A 23,283-nucleotide genomic window follows, 5' to 3' on the forward strand; every position below is an offset into this window, starting at 1 on the left:
ACCTAGAATAATCACTTTTACCAAGGTTATTTGTATATTTATATCTGAGCAACTTTAGTCACTAATTTACTTTTAATCTACCATTGCTTGTGATTTATTTTATTCAACACTGTTGCACTTTAAACTCACCTTAATTGATGATTTATATTTTTTACTAGTATATTTATTAACTTTCACAGCAAGCGCTGTATTTGGTCTGCTAGACCAATTACTTACAATTGAACAGGTTCACCTAATAAAATGCCCGGTGAGTGTACATCTATGATGTCTAGGCACAAGAGTGCCTAGCCACCCTCACATACAGTACCCTGCTATTTTTCCGGAGGAATTCAAGACAAAAGATAGATTTTATTTGTAGGATACTGTGTCAGCACAATTATCATTTCTAGATGCTCGCTAAAGCACAGCAAATCTTTACTCTTTGAGTTCAGTTCCACTTCAAGACTTTTGCAGCAACTGGTCATTCTGTACCCACTGGGTGACAACACATGTGAACTTTGTCACCTGAGATAAGCACCTATTTTACTGTCTGTTCTGACTGCACTTACCTCTGCTGCATCTAAGCCATGCAGCCTGGTCCAGGATCCGCCCCAGCCTGTGATTGGACAGTGAAGGGACTGCAGAGTACTGATGAGGTCATCCCTCTGCTCTCTCCTCCTGTATGCATGCTCAGACAGTGCTGTGCAAAACAGGGGTAGTAGTATTAGTAGGAGTCTGATATCAAGGCAGATGCAGGTACTTATACTAGCTATGTTAATTTTTTCTAGTGAATGCATTGACTAATTAAACAGTGTTTTATCCAATCCGGCCTGGGGTTTAGCCTTAAAAAAAATGACAGGTGCACTTACAGTAAATCCGACCAAGGTGGGACATGTGGTCGTGGCTGGTCAGCCGCAGGCAGCTCAGAGCAAACAGAAACATATTTTTGAAGACTGTGGAGATTCTGAACCGTCATCAGCAAGATTCATTGAGCGAGGCCCCCTCCTCCACCCTCCGACTCATCTCTGCCAGCAAGTCTCGCTATACATCTTTTGCCCACCCCGGCCTGGTGCCATCCTCCCCTCCCTGCCAAGGCACCACCTGCTACATAAACACTTGGAGAACACAGCAGCTGCCTTGCCAGGATAACGCACAGCGTACGATAATGCTGAGCCCATTCTCTATGTGCCAAGGCCGCCCAAAAATAATTGATTATCCGGAAGAGCCGTATAATGGAGAGAGAGAGAGTGAGAGTGACGGCGAGAACGCCATTAGCAACTCATCTCCAGCGCTGTAAATAATCAAGATGATTTGCCACCACTAAACACCACCATTATGGTTTACACACAAAAAAGGGGGAGGGCAAGGAGTTCTGGTTGCTATGACAGCGCGGTGTAAAAGGTGCAGTTACTGTATTTGTGTGCCCATACACAGCAGATAAAATGTGACCACTCACTCAATGCATTGTCTACACCGTGTGTAGGGGTCAACCACAAAAGGATCAAAATCACTTCCAAGAGTCAGGAGATAATAGTCCACGACTGATACCCAATTGTCTGCTCAGAGCTCCCCAACAATCTCTCTCCAGCTATATATCTCCGTCTATATCCATCTGTATCTCTCCATCTATAGCTCTACTTTACCTCTTCATCCCTCTCTCCATCTATATCTCCACCCCTCTCTCCGTCTGTATCTCTTCATCACTCTCTCCTTGTTTATCACTATAGATATCTCTCAATCTATATGACTATTCCTCTCTCCATCCTTCTCTAAGTTTATATCTCTCTATCTCTAAGTTCATCCTTCCCTCTGGCTACATCTCTCCATTCTTCTCTTCACCCCCGTCTATTTCTCTACATCCCTCTCTATATCTATGTCCTTCTCCATCTATATCTCCCCATTTCTCACTCCATACACATCTCTCCATGCCTCTCTATAGGTCTTCATCTTTATCTCTCCATCCCTCTCTATATTTCTCAGTCTATATCTCTCCATCCCTCTCTCCATCTATATCTCTCTAGCCCTCTTTCTATCTATATCTCCCCATCCCTCTCTATATCTCTTAGTCTATATCTCTCCATCTCATCTCTGTCTATATCTCTTCATCCTTCTCCATCTATACTTCTCCATTCCACCTCGGTCTATATCTCCGAATCCCTCTCTTCATCTATCTCTCTCCATCCCTCTCTATATGTCTTCCTCTTCATTTCTACATCTATATGTCTCCATCCCACTGTCCATCTATATCTCTCTATCCCTCTCTCCAACCTATCTATCCATCCCTCTCTATATCTCTCAGTCTATATCTCCCCATCCCTCTCTATATCTTTCAGTCTATATCTCTCTATCCCTCTCCCCATCTATATTTCTCTATCCCTCCTTCCATTTAACTCTCCCCATTCCTCTCTACAACCTATCTCCCCCATCCCTCTCTATATCTCTCCATCCCTCTCTATATCACTCTATCCCTCCTTCCATCCATAACTCCCCATCCCTCTCTACAACCTATCTCTCCATCCCTCCTTAAATCTCTCAGTCTATATCTCTCCATCCTTCTCCATCTATACTTCTCTTTTCTACCTTGGTCTATATCTCCACATCCCTCTCTATAGGTCTTCGTCTTTATTTCTACATCTAGATCTCTCCATCCCTCTCTATATCTCTCAGGCAATATCTCTCCATCCCATCTCCGTCTATATCTCTCCACCCTTCTCCATCTATACTTCTCCACTCCACCTTGGTCTATATCTCCACATCCCTCTCTCCATCAATCTCTCCCAATCCCTCTCTATAGGTCTCTGTCTTTATTTCTCCATCTATATCTCTTCATCCCTCTCCCCATCTATATGTCTCTATCCCTCTTTCCAACCTATTTCTCCATCCCTCTCTATATCTCTCAGTCTATATCTCCCCATCCCTCTCTATATCTCTCCATCCCTCTTTGTATCTCTCCATCCCTCTCTCCATCTAGATCTTTCAATTCCTCTTCTTTCCATCTAGATCTCTCAATTCCTCTTTCCATCTATATCTCCCCATTTTTCTCTACAACCTATCTCTCCATCCCTCTCTATATCACCCAGTCTGTATCTCTCCATCCTTCTCCATCTATACTTCTCCATTCCACCTTGGTCTATATCTCCACATCCCCCTCTCCATCTATCTCTCTCCATCCCTCTCTATAGGTCTTTGTCTTTATTTCTACATCTATATCTCTCCATCCCACTGTCCATCTAAATATCTCCATCCCTCTTTCCATCTATATCTCTCAATCCCTCTTTCCATCTATATCTCTCCATCCCTCTACTCCAACACGTCCCTCCATCCCTCTCTATATCTCTCAGTCTATATCTCTCCATCCCATCTCTGTCTATGTCTCTCCAACCTTCTCTATATCTCTTCATCCTTCTCTGTCTTTATCTCCCCATCCCTTACTCAATCTATATTTTTCCACCCCTCTCCATAGGTCTTCGTCTTTATCTCTCCATCCCTCTCTATATCTCTCAGTCTATATATCCCCATTTCATCTCTGTCAATATCTCTCCATCCTTCTCCATCTATACTCCATTCCACCTTGGTCTATATCTCTGCATCCCTCTCTCCATCTATCTCCCTCCCTCCCTCTCTTTATTTCTACAGCTATATCTCTCCATTCCTCTCTCCATCCTCATCTTTCTATCGCTCTTTCCATCTATATCTCCCCATCCCTCTCTTCAACCTCAGCTCATCATCCCTCTCTATATCACTCAGTCTATATCTCTCCTTCCTATCTCTGTCTATATCTCTCTATCCTTCTCCATCTAAACTTCTTTATTCCACCTCAGTCTATATCTCTCCATCCCTCAATTCATCAATCTCTCTCCATCCCTTTCTATAGCTCTCTGTCTTTATTTCTCACTCTATATCTCTCCATCTTGCTCAATATATCTCTGTCTATATTTCTATTATCTTCATCCCTCCTATATTTCTCCATCTGTCTCTTCTTTTCTCTCTATATCTCTCCATATGTCTCTCCCTCCCTCTTTATATCTCTCTGTCTATCTCCCCATCCCTCTCTATTTCTCTACTTTTCTATCTCTACCTCTCCCGGCCTTTCTCGGTCTCGGTTAGTTCCCTCACTGAGGATCTACCTGTGGAAGCTGGGTGGCAGTCAGCTCCTGGGACATTGTGAGTGAGACCTACTGTGGGGCTTTCATGAGTTTCTGTAACTATAATGATTTGAGCTAGAAGTTTGTCCTCCTATTGGTTGTTTTGGATTATCCCGAACGCCTCTCTCCTGTTTCAAGTTAGTCAGCAATAAATTCTAAAAAGACTTCCCCAAGACTGAGCTTGTGTTGTCGGTGTAGTCGTGTCGAATGGAAGTGTGCTTGTGACCGACAGCTTCTGTACTCTGTAGGTGGGGGAATCTGTCAATTCTCAGCGGCCCCTTCGGGGGTGAGCACTACAATACCATAGAAAATTCTTTATTATATCTGTAGCGCAATCCCTGCAGGAGCTGCTTGGTAATTTAGGTTTCTTTTTTCCACGCTTTTACTCCAAGAACACCCTCAGCGTCTTTGGCACACCTGGTTGAGTAAAAGTTACTACATGCACTTTAAGCGTAGACATCTTTAACTTAAATTAACTCAATGTATCCATACGGTTTAGAATGAATGGTGGTTTGAGCATAGATGAACAGTCTTCTAGACAGTAGAATCATTATGCTAAGGTAGCTTAGAATTTAGTTTGTACCACTAGACTGGGATTAATGCATAAATCAGCAAAGTCAGCAATAAACAGTGCATATAAGCATTAACTACAATGATAATAATACTATAACTAGTCTAAAGCATACTCTTGGAGAATGGATAGGGTATGGTACAATGTCCCCTGAAAGGTACCTATTAGCATAAGCAATTGGTAAAGATCTCTGTGTAGCAGCTATAAAGGGGCAGTCTTTAGTCCTAACTCTTCAGCCATCTAGCGTTGGGGCCTAGTTGTACCGTTGGTGCACATGAGAATAGTCCCAGTGAAGCCTTCAGACAGCAATAAGGCTACAAGATGTCTGTATAGACAGTTCTTAAAAGGCTCAGTCTCTTTCTCTAACAGCAGATAATAAATCCCCAGAGCAGCAGCTCACCAGTCCCAGCGATATTGCAGTTTACCATCCAGTCACACACAGCGGTTAGCCCACATTCTGCTATGACTTTGGCTGCCAGCACACCTGGATTTAGCACTCTGGATCCTGCTCAGTCTGCCAATATGCCGCAGTGATAGTCCACACTAGACAGTGTTGTGAACTCTCTGATCTCCATCACGGCAAGAGGAAGCTGTGTCCTGTACAGCCTGAGAAAATGCGTCTTTCTCTTCCTCCTGCCAATCTCCCTCTGAGACATGCAGTTCAAAAGCTCTTGATTGCAACAGACACAGTCACCTCTGGACTACAATTCCCACAGTGCTTTACTGTCTATTGAACTCTTCCTGCTCAGCTGCTGCCTCCTGTGGCTGATATAGCTATTAACAAACCTCCCAACAGTTCTGGATTGGGCGGGACTTTCCCGCATTTATATCTCTGTCCCACAGTTCTGCTGTGCAAGGGCTTTATCCCGCATTTCTCCATCTGTTGATTATATAGTAACTTCCAGTGCAAGTGTGAACGTCGAGCAGAACATCGGCTGGGTGTGCTCTGTGCATCTGCAATGGGAGAGTGACGCTGTCTAATTCAAGCTGTGATGTTGGGGATGGGAGGGACTGCTACCCAGACCCGCCCCTTTGACAAGCAACCAGTGTATTGGGAAATGGCCTGCAATTATACATTGCTAGCTGGTAAAAAGATGGCAAGGTTTATAATCAATATTCCCCATTCACATACTGTACCCCCGGGGGGGGTGCAGGGTTCAGCATTGTGGTAGCCCTGCACTCACATCTCGGGTTCTGCAGTTAAAAGTGAAAGTAACATCTCTCCCGCGGCTCATACAGCAGCCTCCCTGCTCTGCGCTTAGAGCCAGGATGAGTGTGCACTTAGGCTGGCCATACATTATACAATTTTCTTACAAATTTTCATGAACCCTGCACTCTTAACCTACCATTCTCCTGAACTCTGCACCCTGTGCATAAGGCACTCCAGAACCCTGTGCATATCGGACTCCTCAACTCTGCACTCTGTACATAACGCATTCCTGAACCCTGTTCTCTCTACATAATGCAATCCTGAACCCTGATCTCTGTACATAACGCATTCCTGAGCCCTGTTCTCTGTATGTAGCGCATTCCTGAACCCTGCACTCTGTGTGTAATGCACTCCTGAATTATTCCACACTTTGTGTAACACACACTTTCACAGTTAATGCAAAACCATTTGTAATGGAAGTTTTTCAGTCTTTTTTTTTTTTAATAATTGTGCTGGGTTTGTATGTGTCCTTGAGACTCTTGTTTGTGGTGCATCACTCAGTGGCAACACCTACTTTTGCCGTGGTGCACGTAGCATGCTGCTGGTCACTTCCTCCCTTCAGTGTCCCTTATTCTGAAGTTCAAAATTTGGGAGGTATGTAATAACCTGTTCAGCACCGCAGGGTAGCAGCTGCAGCCAGTGTCTTTCTCACTCTCCATTCTTAGCCAAGCACCTGGCTACACATCTATTCAATAATTGTAAAAAAAAAACAAAAAACCCTGCTGATTCTGCCAGAAATCATGTTGACTTACTGTTCTCTCCTGCAAAACACTCTAATTGGTTACATTTTTCCCACTAATATCTGAGGACTTCAGAACTCCTCCCGCCCATGTTATAATAAAAAACACATGCATTCATTGTATAGGGTTAGCATCAGCCAGCCAAACTTGACTTTGTGCTTCATCGACTTCAGCTACTGTGATCTCATCTCTCAGAGAGCTCCTTGGATTGTAGAAATTCTGGGTAAGCTAACTAATTAGGGAAAACAAGCACTTTAATTAATATAAATACCTTCTAATTGTAGCCCAAGGGAGAGTAAGAAGCCACGGAGGAGCCCTAACATGTATTTATGCATCAGACGGTGGTCGGGGACTCTCTAGTGAGACTAGAATTATCACGGGCGATCATCGTATTATCATCATTGATGGAGTCAGCAAAATAAATGAAAGGAGGCCAGCAAGCCTTGTCAGAATATAGCGTAAGATGAGCGTTTCTGGTGCTGATCATCTGCCTGTGTGTGGAGCCCAACTGTTCTCATCAACAGACGGTGGTAAATCAACGCTTGCATCGCTATCTAGATTTTTAAAATCCCATTTGATAGGTTATCAGTCCACAGTAGTGGTTGCATTGGTTTTCTTTTTTATGATGTTCCCCTGGTGATCCTGCCAGTAACACACTTCCTGTCCTATGGTGAAATGCTCACTCATAGTACTGTATGTATGGAGTAGTAGTGTTGTCACCCTGGGCTGCTTTTCTGATTTGGATTACAAATGCCTCAGGAAGTGGCAAGGACACTGGATTTCTGGCAAGAATAACATGTATTTTTTAGTACTTGCAGAAAATGCAAAAAAAAGAAAACAAAATCAGCTATCAAGTTCCAATGACTGGTAAGCTGCACTATAATAATTACATAATTGATGTTGCTCAAGGGATTAGACATGCCTCCCAACCGTCCCGGATTCCACGGGACTGTCTCAGGATTTTAGCACAATCCCGGCGTTCTGTGGATCCTGGCTATGTCCTGGAAGTGGGCACTAGACCACATGTTCCAGCACCCAAGTTCAACTCTTTGCAGAAATCCTCCAGCTGAGTGGTCTGCTGCCCCACAGTCCCAGCAGGAGGAGGAGGCAGGACGCTCTCTACAGTGCAAGGTAAGTGCTTTCCCCCCCAATGACTGTTTTTATTCTTCCCTCCACTGATACTCAGACCTTGGTAACAGGACCAAGTAGCTTGGGCAAGCTCAAAACGTCTTCAATGCTACAGAACAAGTCCGGTTAAATGTAACCAACTACTCTTGGATATCACAGATTAAAAGTGCTTTTCTTTAGTAGAGTTTAGAAAGAACCCCTGTCTGATACTTATTTATGTTTATGTCCCCATTGCAGATTTTCCCTCATTTCCTGTTTGTTTGTCAGGACAGGAATGAGGAGAAATATCTCCAATGGATAGCAGTTAAAACTCAACAGAGCATTTTATCCATCCCCACTCTCATCTAGACCAGCCTATCTCAACCTTTTCAACACAGAGGAACCTTTAATATAACTTTCCAGTCTCAAGGAACCCATGCTAAAAATGACTATATCTACAACTCATGATACATTAGTGTGATGGTCAGTGGGAAGAATGCTCCTTACATTTGTGGTTATTGAGAATAATTACCCCCTTAGAGATAGCGAAAAAAGATCAATGGTGTCAGTGGGAACATACCTGAGAAGCAGAAATTGCTCAAGGAACCCCTAGGAACCTCTGAAGAAACCCTACAGTTCCATGGAACCCTGGTTGAGAAACCCTGATCTAGACTTTAAATGCCTCTCCTAAAAGGGAGAATATATTCCGTTGAGTAGACTCCCATCATTCCTCATAGCTGAGCTACTATTTGTTGTCCTATCTTATGAACCATTTATATAAGGAGTGAAGAAAACCACAAAGAACCAGTTGCAGTCCACTCCGTACACTTCTGTTGACTTACTGTACCATTGTAGACCTTCTCTGCTTTGTTGGTGGGATCAGTGGTGGTACACCGAAACCTAAGATCGAAGAATTGGCCAACATTTCTCAATGGACCTTGAGAATGCATTAAATGCTATTAAGTTGGTAAAGTGGTGCCCTTGTCAGGCTATCACCTCTCTGTTCTAGTCCACCTGGCTGAGGAATATTATATAGGTGAGGTGGGCTACTTACCACATCAATGAGCTGGGCTATAGAAAGGCCAAAGCGCACTAGAACGGCATCGGAGATGTTGGCCACGGGACGAGACCACTTGTTGTACCCAAGAAAAAGCTTCTTCAGCAGTCGCTCCTCAGCGTGGGCCCGGGTCTCAATGTGACAGGAGACTGGAAGAAAAAAAATAGCAGTGGGTGTACAGAATTTCATTAAAGGATCTTCAGTTATAACATTCCTAAAGCTAGACTCTAGGAAAACAGCTAAATACACATACAGTATGAACTGTTATCAGGATTTGAAATTCTGTCCAGCCAATTGTACGATTATTAGCTGGGACTCACAGCAGGGGTCCGCTGCGTCCCTGTTCTCAGTTCCAGGTGCGAATCAGGTCCAAATTTTTGCCTGAATTCAGACCTGAAACAGACCAGAAGATGCACAGGACCCTTTTCCAGTGCGGATCACGGCCCCCCTGATCTGTGTGAACCGGCTCCATTGAGTGCTGATCACACTCTCCTGTCCTGCGAATTGGATGTGGAGGAAACCCGCATCCTATGATGCATACTAGCTCATTATGCCTTTGTCTTGAAGGGTTTTTTTCTTCCTTTGGAGTATACTACCGCTTTAAATCTCAATGTGTTTTGTGTATTTCTTCCAGATCTGTGCAGTAATCCAGAGTGAGACTTGGCCTCTGTGAAATAAAGACTTGTTCTCTCTCCTTGTGCAGGGTGAATGGTCTTGTCTCCGCCCCCCCTTTAGTTTTCTTCAGGCAGCCTGTAGTGGGTGGGGCCTGACAGGCCCCTCTTACAGCTCTGCTCCCTGCACAGGCTATGTACAGCACAGTGATGATGTCACTGATACTTTTACAAGGTGATACCTGGGTATGCAAAGACATTTGGTGTTCACAAAGTAAATTGATATCCTTTGTGGCTATTAACCACTTCTGAAACGGAAGATTTGCCCCCTTAATGACCAGGCCATTTTTTTAACTGACAATTGCGCAGTCGTGCAAAGCTATATCCTAATAAAATTGTTGTCCTTTTTTTTTCCCCAAATAGAGCTTTCTTTTGGTGATATTTGATCACCTGTGCGATTTTTATTTATTGCGCTATAAATAAAAAAAGAGCGACAATTCTGAAAAAAAAAAAAAAAACAATATCTTTCTGCTATATAACATTCCCTATAAAAAAAAAAATTTAAAATCTAATTTTTTCATAATGTTAGGCCAATTTGTTTTCTGCTACATATTTTTGGTAAAAAAAAATCCCAATAAGCTTATTTTGATTGGTTTGCGCAAAAGTTATCCCGTCTACAAACTAGGGGAAAGATTTATGTAATTTTTATTTTTTCAATTTTTTTTTACTAGTAATGGCGGCGATCTGCGATTTTTAGCAGGACTGCGACATTGCGGCGGACAGATCGGACCCCTAACTGACATTTTTGACACTTTTGGGGGGGACCGGTGACATTACTACAGTAATTAGTGCTACAAATATGCACGGTTACTGCACTAATGACACTGGCAGGGAAGGGGTTAACCCAGTGGCGAGCTAACGGTTAAAGAGGTTGTAAACCCAATAAAAAATAAAAAAAATTTTTCAACCTGAAAGAGAAACACATAATGAGCTAGTATGCATCGCATACTAGCTCATTATGAAATACTTACCTTAGAACGAGCCCCCGCCGTGCCGCCCGCTTACCTGTATGATGGGTGACATGTTCAGTCGCCCGTCTTCCGGGATCACGGCATCCGGCCATCTGATTGGCCGGAGCCGCGGTGACGTCGCTCCCGCACGCGGGAGCCGACGGTCACGGCACGGGGCTCTGAAGGAACGGCACCAGCGGCCGTTCCTTCAGAGCGCATGCGCCAGGTGATGTCATTGGCTGCATGTAAGGTAAATATCTCCTAAACGGTACATGTTTAGGAGATATTTAAAGTACCTATAGGTAAACTTATCATAGGCTTACCTATAGGTACAAGTTGCAGAGGAGGGTTTACTTCCTCTTAAGTGTGAGCCGAGGGGGAGTGTTTTCTAACTGTGGGGGGAGGGACTTGTGAAATGATCATAGAGACCTGTGATCCTATATAGGAGGATCACAGGCGCTCTGTGTTCATTCCAGAGAGAACAACGGTCTGCTGCGTTTACAACAGCTGACCGTCCTTTTCTCTCCACGGGGAGCGATCGCGGGTGCCTGGCAGCAATCGTGGCCGCCAGCCCCATGGATCGGCATCCCCGCGGCTTAGTGGGAGCAGGAGCCTGCCGCCGACGCGTGCGCGACCAACGTAGGGCTACGTGGCTCCAGCCCCATGGATCGGCATCCCTGCTGTGGACCCCTATCACCACTTCTTCAGGAACAGTGGTCTAACCAGTACTTTGCCATGGAGGCTCTTCTACACCCACTGCAGTGTGAACAGAGCCTTAATTACTGTGAAGGACTCCCTGTTCTGTAAATGGATGTAGCAGACTCTTATGGGAAGGTGTGTGCTCTGGAGCCATTTTTATTTCAACACCTGCAAAACTATTTAACACTTCATTGTGGAAAAATATTAGAATACATTTTCACAATTCAGAATTAGAATGTGAAGGTGCAATTTCCACAGTGGAAATACAATCCGGAGACAGAGCGTGTGACGTGAGCAAACAAAACAAAGACATCCCCATGGTCACAGTCAATCCAGGACAACACATGGATAAAATTCCCCTGAAATCCTGGTCTTTATTTAAAAGCTGGTAGGCTGAGGCAAGCCAAGGTTTAAATCCTGGCTTTCTAATAAGTTAAAATATGCTAACATGTTGTTCCTTGTTATATCTGACTGGATCTTCACCCTGTCTCATTCTGGTCTAAATAAAGAATGTGTGAAAAAAAATAATGTGCTGAAAGTGGCGGCACAGCGAATGTCACCCATGACAGTGAATTCCATCCTCATTCCTCAAGTACCCCCAAGAGACCATGTTTAAGGAATTTACCTTAGATAAAATAGCCATCATAAATACTAAGCCATGGACATTAATCCAAACATGGAGACCTAACATGTATCTTAGTTTTGCTAAGTAAGATTTCAGTCTTTCCTTTTCCTAGGCTAATGGCTTCCAAGCTCAATCCTCAAAAGGCCATGTTTTTGGAATTTCCTTTAGCTAAAATATTCATCATGGAGAGTTTGTTCGGATTAGATCAGGCAAGGACTTTAGGAGGCACAATTATTAAAAAACACAATTTATTTAGGAAAATATTAAAATCAACAATATGGGTGCATATACCTCATAAAAGAGGACAACAAACGGACGACAGTTATCCTTCCTGTCACCGATCACAAGATTGAATAAATTCATTGTGTGGTGCATATGTTTAACAACTGGTTGCGTATCAATATTTGTCATCCAACATCTAGATACATTTGTTCACATGTACCATTCTGTCTGAATGATTTTTATTCAATCTTCTTTACACAGAAATATGATCTAAGCTCCCGATGAAGCTTTATTTATAAAGCGAAACATGTTGAGCATTGTAATAATCTACCATCTATCGCTTGAATGTAAAACCATGGGACCCTGACGGACGACAGTTATCCTTCCTGTCACCGATCACAAGGCCCAATTTTGTGATGCAGTAGGATATTACTCCTTCGATTTACTTATATACTTTGTGCATATTATTTAATGTACTGTCATTTGTTGTCCTCTTTTATGAGGTATATGCACCCATATTGTTGATTTTAATATTTTCCTAAATAAATTGTGTTTTTTAATAATTGTGCCTCTAAAGTCCTTGCCTGATCTAATCCGAACAAACTCTCCATTGTATTTGGGATGTTGCACACTCCTGACTTGTAGAACACCCCTATCCCTCTGGCGATCAGAGTACTGCTATCTGAAGGCGCCATATTAATTTCAAAAATAGTCATCATAACTACCAAGTCATGGACATTGATGTAAACATGGAGACCGCACACGTTTCTTTGTTTTTGAAGTAGATTTCAGTCTTACGTTTTCCTAGGCCAGAGTCCTCCACGAGGCCATGTTTTGGGAATTACCTTTAGCTAAACTATCTGTCATAAATACCAAGCAATGGACATTGATCCAAACATGGAGACTCAATATTTTTCTTCATTTTGTAGTAGATGTCAGCCTTACATGTCCATAAATCAGCAATTCCCATGCTCAGTCCTCAAGTACAACCAACAGGTCAAGTTTCTTCAACTTGCACAAGTGCTTTGGATCAATGTTTCAAAGTTTCTTTGTTTTGCAAGTAGATTTCAGTCTTACGTTTTCCAAGGCCAATGGCTCCCAGCCTGAGTCCTAAAGTACCTCCAAGAGACAATGTTTTAGGAAATTCCTTTAGCTAAAATAGCTGGTGTACATACCAAGCCATGGACATTGATCCAAACATGGAGACCTAACATGTTTCTTAGTTTTGCTAAGTAAGATTTCAGTGTTTCCTTTTCCTAGGCTAATGTCTTCCAAGCTCAATCCTCAAGTACCTTCAAAAGGCCATGTTTTTGGAATTTCCTTTAGCTAAAATAGTCATCATAAATACCAAGTCATGGACGTTGACGTAAACATGGAGACCACAAACGTTTCTTTGTTTCTCAAGTAGACTTCAGTCTTACGTTTTCCTAGGCCAAATGGCTCCCAGCCTGAGTCCTCCATGAGGCCATGTTTTGGGAATTACCTTTAGCTAAAATATCTGTCATAAATACCAAGCAATGGACATTGATCCAAACATATAGACTCAATATTTTTCTTCATTTCGTAGTAGATTTCAGCCTTACATGTCCATAAATCAGCGATTCTCATGCTCAGTCCTCAAGTACAACCAACAGGTCAAGTTCCTTCAACTTGCACAAGTGCTTTGGATCAATGTTTCAAAGTTTCTTTGTTTTGCAAGTAGATTTCAGTCTTACGTTTTCCAAGGCCAATGGCTCCCAGCCTGAGTCCTAAAGTACCTCCAAGAGACAATTTTCTTAGGAAATTCCTGTAGCTAAAATAGCTGGCGTACATACCAAGCCATGGACATTGATCCAAACATGGACACTCAACATGTTTCTTCATTTCATAATAGATTTCAGCCTTACATTCCCATAGCTCAGTGGTTCCCATACTCAGTCCTCAAGTGCAACCAACAGTTCAAGTTTTCTTGAGTTCCTTCACCTTGCACAAGTGCTTTAGATCAATGTCCATGGTTTGGTATTTATGATTGCTGTTTTATATAGGGGAACATGGCCTCCTGGAGGTACATGAGAACTGAGAATAGGATACACTTCCATAGGTGACATTCGCAGGGCTGCCACTTTAAGCACATTTTAAATTAACAATGATGGAATACTGATGGTGAATGATATCATGTCGGCGGAGGAATGGATGGCCAAATGTAAAGACAGATATGATAAGTTTTACGCCAAGTGGGCGCTCTGGATACACTATACTACCCCTGACTCATAGAGACCCCTAGCCCAGCTGCATCTGCCTTTGTTTACATTGAGATGTTTGATTCTTTACTTCACGTTCCACCCGATCCCCCCTTGGTTTTTCTCCCCCACCCAACCCCTCCCCCTTCCATCCCCCCCTCCCCCCCTTTTTTTTCTTTCTTTTCCTGCCATAGCCCTACCCTAGCCTCAGCCTCCCTACCCCTGCCTCACGCTGGCTGGGTGGAGACCACCTTGCTCCCCGCCCACATTGCCCTGTAAGTGCTTTTTCACTTTGTGCCTAGATCTGTGGCTGCAGTTGTGGGGTGGGGGAGACGGATGATGGGGAAACTCGTGGGTGGGCCACCGCCCCACCCGTTGGTGCACGTAGCAGTAGCTTCATGTGTTTAAGATTTCAGCAATAATTCTGAGTGCCCTTTTTTGTTTTCCATCGTCCCTTTGGCTCATGTGTCGTTATCGGATTTTGGGGGTTCCTGTTGCTCCCCCACCTTTGTTTCCTTTGTATACCCTGCCTCGTTGTTGTATTGTTTCTTGTCCTTTACTTTTCTTAAATAAAGATTATATAAACAATGATGGAATACTAATGTGAAACTCAAGGGAAACCATCTCAGGAGTTCAGTTCTACAGTATACTCCACATACAGTAAATACCTATTCTTTTCCTTCTGGATTTTGCAGCATTGCAGCTGAAGGTAGGTGTCACGGTCAGGGGTCAGGCTTGTAGACCAGTAGCTATAGCCATAGAGGGGCTCCCACTGACCAGCTGGATAAGTGTTCAAGCAGCTCACCCTGGCGGATGGCACAGGCTCACCCAAGGTGCTGGGTCTAATCACTAACCAGTGTTCACCAGAGCTCATAATGGTGGGGATGGGTTTTTCTACATTTTAGTACCAAGTTGCAGTCCTCAGAATCACCCCACCAGGAGGAGAGCAAGCTGGGGTTCCAGTAGCAGATATAGCAGGTAGGAATCAGGCAGACGCGTAGTCAGTAAACAAGCAAAAGGTTGGTAACAAGTGGTTGCAGGTTGGGATCCAGAGGAAGCATAGTCGAGGAACAAACCAAAGGTCAGTAACCAGCAGTAGTGGAGATAGGGACAGCTGCAGGTACACAAAGGAGCAAGATATTGGCTGGAGAGAGCACAATAATCTGGCAAACAGGAAGTGCAAAGGTTTTTCTTAAATACGAAGTTCATGGGAGGAGCAAGGAGTTCAAGGTTCACAAGAAATAAGGTTCAAGGCAAGATTATCCCAAGGTTCAGACAGGATACTGTCCAGCATCTCAGGTAGCTCATCAAGGAGAGCTGCTGCCGAATGCAGCAGAGGGCGTGGGTTGAGATCCCGGCCCTGATAGGTGTGAGGAGCTGGACCCAAGTTTTTTTTTTTGTAGATACTAGATAATCTTGAGTTGGGCCTAAAGTAGCCTTGGTTTAGCAGCTGCCCACAAAGCAGGAGTTTTCCCAATCAAGGGGGTAACTGGGCTTGAGTAGTCTATGTATATTCGGACTGGAAAGAGTGCCAAACACACATAATAGTAGTGCAAGTAATCATTACTGCCAAGAATGCTGGTACCACTGGTTACAGATACCCTTGAGTCATTAAAATTGTTTCTATATAGATTAGCATACGAAAGGGGTCCATGTAAGTTCTTGTTTTTATCTCGAGACCCAATTAAAGGGATAAGTCTGGCCCCTGTTATTGTACTTTTGACTTTTGTGGATCGATAAAATACATCCTTGGACTCTCATCGCATGTATTTGGCACCCCTTATGAATATACATGGGTGACTGGAAATTAATTTCTGCTTCCGTGGTCCCCTGATCATCACAGCCTTCTGACTGACCAAAGGAGCAGGAGCACTGATGAGGTCACCTCTGTGCCCTCCACTCCTCTAAGCAGTGCCTAAATAATAAAAAATTATGAAATGGTAGCACTGTGCACAGCAAGGGAACTCAACTGGCTCACAATGCTAAAATATATTTGAATCAAATTATAAGCTCGGACAGCGATACATCCAGAAATAGAATTCACAGGCTGCCTACAGAGAGAACAATATTAGTAGCTTCTGCTTAGCATACCGCTCTGCTCCGTGTGTTAAATTAGGCTTCTAGAATGCCTCCAAAATCCGGAAAGTAAAGTACATCAGCAAACTGCTGAGTTTTTGCTTTTAGTAGTAAATAAATAGTATGTTCAAAACATACTTTGAGATGGACAAGAAACTGTCAAGACCATCAAAATTCAGTGACCTGTAGTGTAAGAGGGGACTGCAGGTCAGGCATTGCTGAGGATTGTACTAGACCTGACACCACTGTTTTTGTAACCCATTAGGCTCAATTCACAAAAACACCACACCAGGAAAATGACACTTATTTAAAAAAAAGTGACAGTTATTTTCAGTTGTTGTTACTTAGCAGTGGCGGCTGGTGCTCCATCAGTCAGGAGGGGGTGGGGGCGGCAGACGGACCTCCCCAATCACTCCAGCCCACACCACCATATCCCAGCACGCACCACCATATCCCCCCTGCCATTTTACTTACCTTGCTCCGCGGGACTGACCGGCAGCGGCTTCCCCCTCAGTCCACATTCTCTCCCGGCGGCCATCTCCTCCCTCCTTCTTGGCCAATAGGATGCCTTCTCCTTTCGGCCAATGAGGAAACAGGTCTCAGGACACACTTTCTGATTGGCTGGGAAGAGAATCAGTGTGATAATAGCGAATATTCATTCGCCATTGTCACACAACTGGGTGGGTTCAGGATGCAGTGCTCTGCGCCCCGAACCCACCCTTTTTTGAAGCCCATTAGAACTTCTGGCTCTAATCACGTGCTTCAAAAAAAAAATCCCCCATTGGAATCCATGCATCCGGCGCCCTGCATGTAGATTAGGGAGCCGGGCGCATGGATGGGGGGGCGGCGCCCCTGCGCCCCTAATGAATGGGCCGCCACTGTTACTTAGCTTAAATAAAGATAACTAACCTTGTGTTAAAGCTTTGTGAATTGGGCTTAATGTCTGTAACTAAAGTAACTTAAGTAAGTAAAAAATTTACTTTTTGATCTTTTTAAATTCTCTGTGTTATTTTTTCATCAGCACTATATTGGAAGGCCTACATCTGACCCTTGTATAATACTTGATGTATTATTATTGTATTGTTGTGGTCAGGCTCTTAATAAACCCCCATGACATATACACTGGCCCTCCTTCTCCATCAGAATGCTTGGATAATGGGCATCTAATATAAAGACACATGGTTAGTACATATGCTATCACTATTTATTGATTTATTTAAATTAGAGTGTATGAATTAGAGGTGCGCCAAATGGAAATTTTGGTGCTGAAACCGAAAATGCAGGATGCACTTGGCCCGAAAACTGAAAACAACATGACAGTTTTTAAAAAAATATATATATATTTTTTTATATAGAATTGTAATAAATTCGACTTTTTAAATAATACCAGGAATTTAAATGAATATGAATTTATTGTCAGCCATTATCGGCGCCTTTAGTGCAAGAAAAGCTCAAGAAAAATATACTGCATCCCTTTTAATTCTATGTATATCTTTACACTGGTCCGTTGCGCTTCTGTGGGGCTGTTAAAAATCTTGCTTGCTGCATTTTTGGTCAGATAAAAAAAAAAAAAACACACCAAAAACGCACCTCCCAGTTGAAATGCATTGAAAACGCAGCAAGAACACATCAATAATGCACCCGTGTTATGTTTTTGATGAGGTTTTTGAGTCACATGACCTATGAAAAACACACCATAAGTACAGTAAAAGCGCCGGAAATCTTGTGTGTGTTTTCAGCGCCTTTATCTGCACTTTTTTCTCTTTCTGGAAAAATGCCGGTAACACCATTTTCGGTCATGATGTTTCGCCAGCTGAAATTTCGGTGGATCTCTAGTATGAATAGTCAAAACTTTTTTCCTTTCATTTTTCATGACGTAGAGAAGGTAACTTTTTGTGGTCTCTGTTTCACTGGGGGAGATTTCCATTGGCTTCCAGTCATTAGGACACAACAGGTTTTGAGAGGACAGCAGAATACCAATCTTTGACTGTTGTCACCAGAACAAATAGAGAGAGGTTCAATCTCCCCAACTGGGATAGAGATGGTAAAGACCCCACTTTGTCCAAAACTAGAGAGTAAAAACAAACGTTTTTCCTGTACATACACTTTAAGAACTAAATTACTGAATATTTTAGCTGACATTCGTAGAATGGAATATCTAACAGCCTCAGTTAATGACACTTTACCACAATTTAATAGTGTTTGGGACCAGTCTGGGTATGGTCTCCTTTATACACCTCGCTTTTGGTTGCCTGGAAGGCCCATCCTCATACTGATCCCATCCTTTGGCTTCTATTCTCTCTACCTTTTCCTCTGGTGTATTCTTAGGGCCCAACAGTTTCGTTCGTCCCTACGAGCTGACTTGACACTTAGGGCTACATTTTGTCTCTTTTGTTTTTTTCTGTGTACTCACAACTGTGTTTTTTTGGCTTGATCCCATTCTGTTGTATTGCTCCTTGCTTGATTTTAGTTCTTTGATTATTGTTTCTTTGCTTTTCTTTGTATAATTAAAAAAAAATTCAATTAAAAATAAAATTTTGAAAAAAGGACTAGATCAATGTATTACTACATTCATTTATTAATACAATATTACACTTTACCACAATTTAATAGGGTTTGGGATAGCTGGGACCGGTCTGGGTATGGTCTCCTTTATACACCTTGCTTTGGGTTGCCTGGGAGGCCCGTCCTCATACTGATCCCATCCTATGGCTTCTATTCTCTCAACCTTCTAAACTGGTGTATTCTTAAGCCCCGTACACACAAGTAGAAATTTCGGCCGGGAAATTTCGTCCGACGACCGATCTGCCGATTTTCGGATTGTTAGTATGGTGCTTCCGACAACCGACTCCGACTTTTCGGCCGAAAAAATCCTGGTGTGCAGGCTATATAATTTTTGTCGACCATCAAAACACGTCCAATTTTTGTCTCATTAGTACAGATTTCGATGGGGAAAAATCTTATGAGCAAGACTAGGCATGCTCAGAGATGAAAGAACACATAGAAAGCAACCCAACACATGACATCGCTTCTGAAGTAGAATTCTGTCGTACGGGAAAATTCGTCTGCAGTCTAGAGCACATTCCAACCAACAGACACGCACTCTGGACAAAAGACGGACGACCGGTCGCCAGAAATTCGTTGCGTGTGTACGAGGCTTTAGGGTCCAACAGTTTACCTTCATCCCTACGAGCTGACTTGACACCTTGGGCTACATTTTGTCTCCCTTTGTTTTTTCTGTGTACTCACAACTGTGCTTATTTGGCTTGATCCCATTCTGTTGTATTGCTCCTTGCTTGATTTTAGTTCTTTAAATTGATTATTGTTTCTTTGCTTTTCTTTGTATAATTAAAAAAAAATTTCAATTCAAAATACAATTTTGAAAAAAGGACTAGATCAATGTATTACTACATTCATTTATTACTACAATATTACACTTTACCACAATTTAATAGTGTTTGGGATAGCTGGGACCAGTCGGGGTATGGTCTCCTTTATACACCTCGCTTTTGGTTGCCTGGGAGGCCTACCCTCATACTGATCCCATCCTTTGGCTTCTATTCTCTCAACCTTTTCCTCTGGTATGTTCTTAGGGCCCAACAGTTTAGTTCGTCCCTACGAGCTGACTTGACAACTTGGGCTACATTTTGTCTCCTTTTGTTTTTTCTGTGTACTCACAACTGTGTTTATTTGGCTTGATCCCATGTTGTTGTATTGATCCTTGCTTGGTTTTAGTTTTTTAAATTGATTATCGTTTCTTTGCTTTTCTTTGTATAATTTAAAAAAATAAAAAAAATAAAAACATTTAAATATGAAAAGAGGACTAGATGAATTTATTACTACATTATTACACTTTACCACAATTTAATAGTGTTTGGGATAGCTGGGACCAGTCTGGGTATGGTCTCCCTTATACACCTGGCTTTTGGTTGCCTGGGGGGCCCGTCCTCATACTGATCCCATCCTTTGGCTTCTATGCTCTCGGCCTTTTCCTCTGGTGTGTTCTTAAGACCCAACAGTTTACCTTTGTCCCTACGAGCTGACTTGACACCTTGGGTTACATTTTGTCTCTTTTTGTTTTTTCTGTGTACTCACAACTGTGCTTATTTGGCTTGATCCCATTTAGTTGTATTGATCCTTGCTTAATTTTAGTTTTTTTAAATTGATTATTGTTTCTTTGCTTTTTTTGTATAATTTAAAAAAAAAAAAAAAATGTGAAAAGAGGTCTAGATTAATTTATTACTACATTATTACACTTTACCACAATTTAATAGTGTTTGGGCTAGCTGGGACCGGTCTGGGTATGGTCTCCTTTATACACCTCGCTTTTGGTTGCCTGGGAGGCCCGCCCTCATACTGATCCTATCTTTTGGCTTCTATGCTCTCAACCTTTTCCTCTGGTGCGTTCTTAGGGCCCAATGGTTTACTTTCAACCCTACGAGCTGACTTGGGCTACATTTTGTCTCTTTTTGTTTGTTTGTTTTTTTGTGTACTCACAACTGTGCTTATTTGGCTTGATCCCATTTAGTTGTATTTATCATTGCTTGATTTTAGTTTTTTAAATTGATTATTGTTTCTTTGCTTTTCTTTGTATAAAAAAAAAAATGCAACATATTTATGAAAAAAGGACTAGATTAATTATATATCATTTACTAAAAAATAAAGAAAATAAAAAAGTAATAAATACTAAGGCAGGGTTCTCTGATGTTTTGTACAGCACCCTGCCAACCCCTCCCACCAGCCACGATCTGCCTGCGTTGGATGAAGAAGCACATACATTATGACGTCACTGAGACTAAAATAAGGTAAGTAATGAAAACAAAAAGGTTTTATTTAGAAAATGTTATTAGAATGTTAATCAGAGAGGAAAGGAGGCACACTATAATCATATTAAACTTCAGCTTTAAGCATAGAAGCACGTTTGATCCAGCATGAAATGAAAGAAGCAATCGCGCCCAAGCTTCGTAAAATCGCTTCTTAAGTAAACAAAGTATTAGAGGTCATCTATGAATTTCGGCGGATGGTACACAGTGACTATGCATTTTGTTTGCTTATCATAATGAGCCTTTGTTAATCCTTTTGACATTGTTCGGCATTAGAAGACGTAACGGATCTGCGAGAGGTGGTGTGCGTTCAGGCGGAGGGGCAGCGCCGATGGCAGGTGGAAGTGGGTCAGCCGTCTCCGGGGACGGGCATACATAAATCATGACCGCTTTTTTATCTTGGAAAAACGTACTCAAGAGAAACAGAGCAGGTGACATTGATTGGTGAACTGTGCCCCGTCCTGAGTGTCACAGAGCATTAATAAAACATTGTGACACCCGGAGACAACACACCTCCATATAATATGACAACCCTCAGCACCCATTATTCAGTCTCCTACCGATAAGGCACCAAAGGCAAGGCCATGACCACCAAGAAAATTCTGTCCAGGAAAGAGGCAACTAAGAGAAAGTTCTGTCTGGAAAGAGGCAGCAAAGTGACATGGACAGGGCCGGGACAAGGGGTGGGCAGGAGGGAGGGTTGCCCTGGGCACAATGGTTTATTGCAAGGAATGCGGTGCTCTGACCCTAACACTAATGGAGGGGGGGGGTGCAGTTTGGCATCTTTGCCTAGAGCGCTGGATGGCCTTGTCCCGGCCCTGAACATGGATAACACAGAGTTTGGATTATGAAGCTAAGATGGATATACCAGAGTTTGGATTAAGAAGGGGCCCCTACCTCAGCCTTTGGCACCCTTAGAATGCCAGGTTGTCACAGAGCATGAACTGTTGGTATAACCTTGGTTAGAATCCAAAAGCAGGGTCAGGACAGGCAGAGCTTATGTTACGAGGTCCTGTGCAGCCTACCACACAGATCCCCCCCCCCCACCCCAGTAAATATCAAAACAATAATTTCAATAAGAATACTTCTAAAATCCTTATTAGTGGACACAAACACAACATAACTTACAAAATTCTTGCTAAATCTAAAAGATACAGTGCCTTCAAAAAGTTTTCACACCCCTTGAAATTTTCCACATTACAAAACGTAAATGTATTTTGTTGGGATTTTATGTGATAGACCAACACAAAGTGGCACATAATTGTGAAATGGAAGAAAAATGATAAATGTTTTTTCAAAATTTGTTACAAATAAATATGTGAAATGTGTGGCGTGCATTTATATTCAGTCCCTTTACTCTGATACCCCTAACTAAAATCTAGTGGAACCAATTGCCTTCAGAAGTCACCTAATTAGTAAATAGAGTCCACCTGTGTGTAATTTAATCTCAGTATAAATGCAGCTGTTCTGTGCAGCCCTCAGAGGTTTGTTAGAAAACCTTAGTGAACAAACAGCATCATGAAGGCCAAGGAACACACCAGACAGGTCAGGGATAAAGTTGCGGAGATGTTTAAAACAGAGTTGGGTTATAAAAAAAACATATCCCAAGCTTTGAACATCTCACGGAGCACTGTTCAATCCATCATCTGAAAATGGAAAGAGTATGGCACAACTGCAAACCTACCAAGACATGGCCGTCCACCTAAACTGACAGGCCGGGCAAGGAGAGCATTAATCAGAGAAGCAGCCAAGAGGCCCATGGTAAATCAGGTGGAAGAATCTGTCCACAATATAACTATTAGTGGTTTCCTCAAATCTGGTCTTTATGGAAGAGTGACAAGAAAAAAGCAATTGGTGAAAGAAAGCCATAAGAAGTCCCGTTTGCAGTTTGGGAGAAGCCGTGTGGGGGACACAGCAAATATGTGGAAGAAGGTGCTCTTGTCGGATGAGACCAAAATTTAACTTTTTGGCTTAAAAGCAAAACGCTATGTGTGGCAGAAAACTAACACTGAACACACCATCCCCACTGTGAAACATGGTGGTGGTAGCATCATGTTGTGGGGATATTTTACTTTGGTATTATTTAATTATAACTTTTGAAAATTATTAAAAAAAAAAAAAGAATAGAAAAATAAACTGTAAAAAATATTTTAACAGCCCTGTTGGGTGTGTGGGTGTGTGTGTGTGTG

At 42.5% G+C, this 23,283-nt stretch overlaps 1 protein-coding gene across 2 annotated transcripts in view; it reads right to left on the reverse strand.

Annotated features, from left to right (window-relative positions):
* Window positions 1–23,283, reverse strand: part of CHRNA4 (cholinergic receptor nicotinic alpha 4 subunit) — a 112,975-nt gene that overhangs the window by 47,464 nt on the left and 42,228 nt on the right. The window contains exons 1-2 of one of the 2 annotated variants that reach the window (XM_082271459.1): window positions 8,807–8,939; window positions 549–679 (exon numbers count right to left, since the gene is read on the reverse strand). Coding sequence is in view for 1 of the 2 variants with exons in the window: in XM_082271458.1 (XP_082127584.1) it covers window positions 8,807–8,958 (152 nt within the window). In the remaining variant the exon portion in view is untranslated. Of the gene's footprint in view, window positions 1–548; window positions 680–8,806; window positions 8,959–23,283 lie in introns of those variants that run through there. The other variant, XM_082271458.1, reaches the window with a different exon arrangement.

This window comes from Pelophylax lessonae (assembly GCF_965119305.1).
Source record: "Pelophylax lessonae genome assembly, chromosome: 11".
In the NCBI taxonomy this organism is placed as follows: domain Eukaryota; kingdom Metazoa; phylum Chordata; class Amphibia; order Anura; family Ranidae; genus Pelophylax; species Pelophylax lessonae.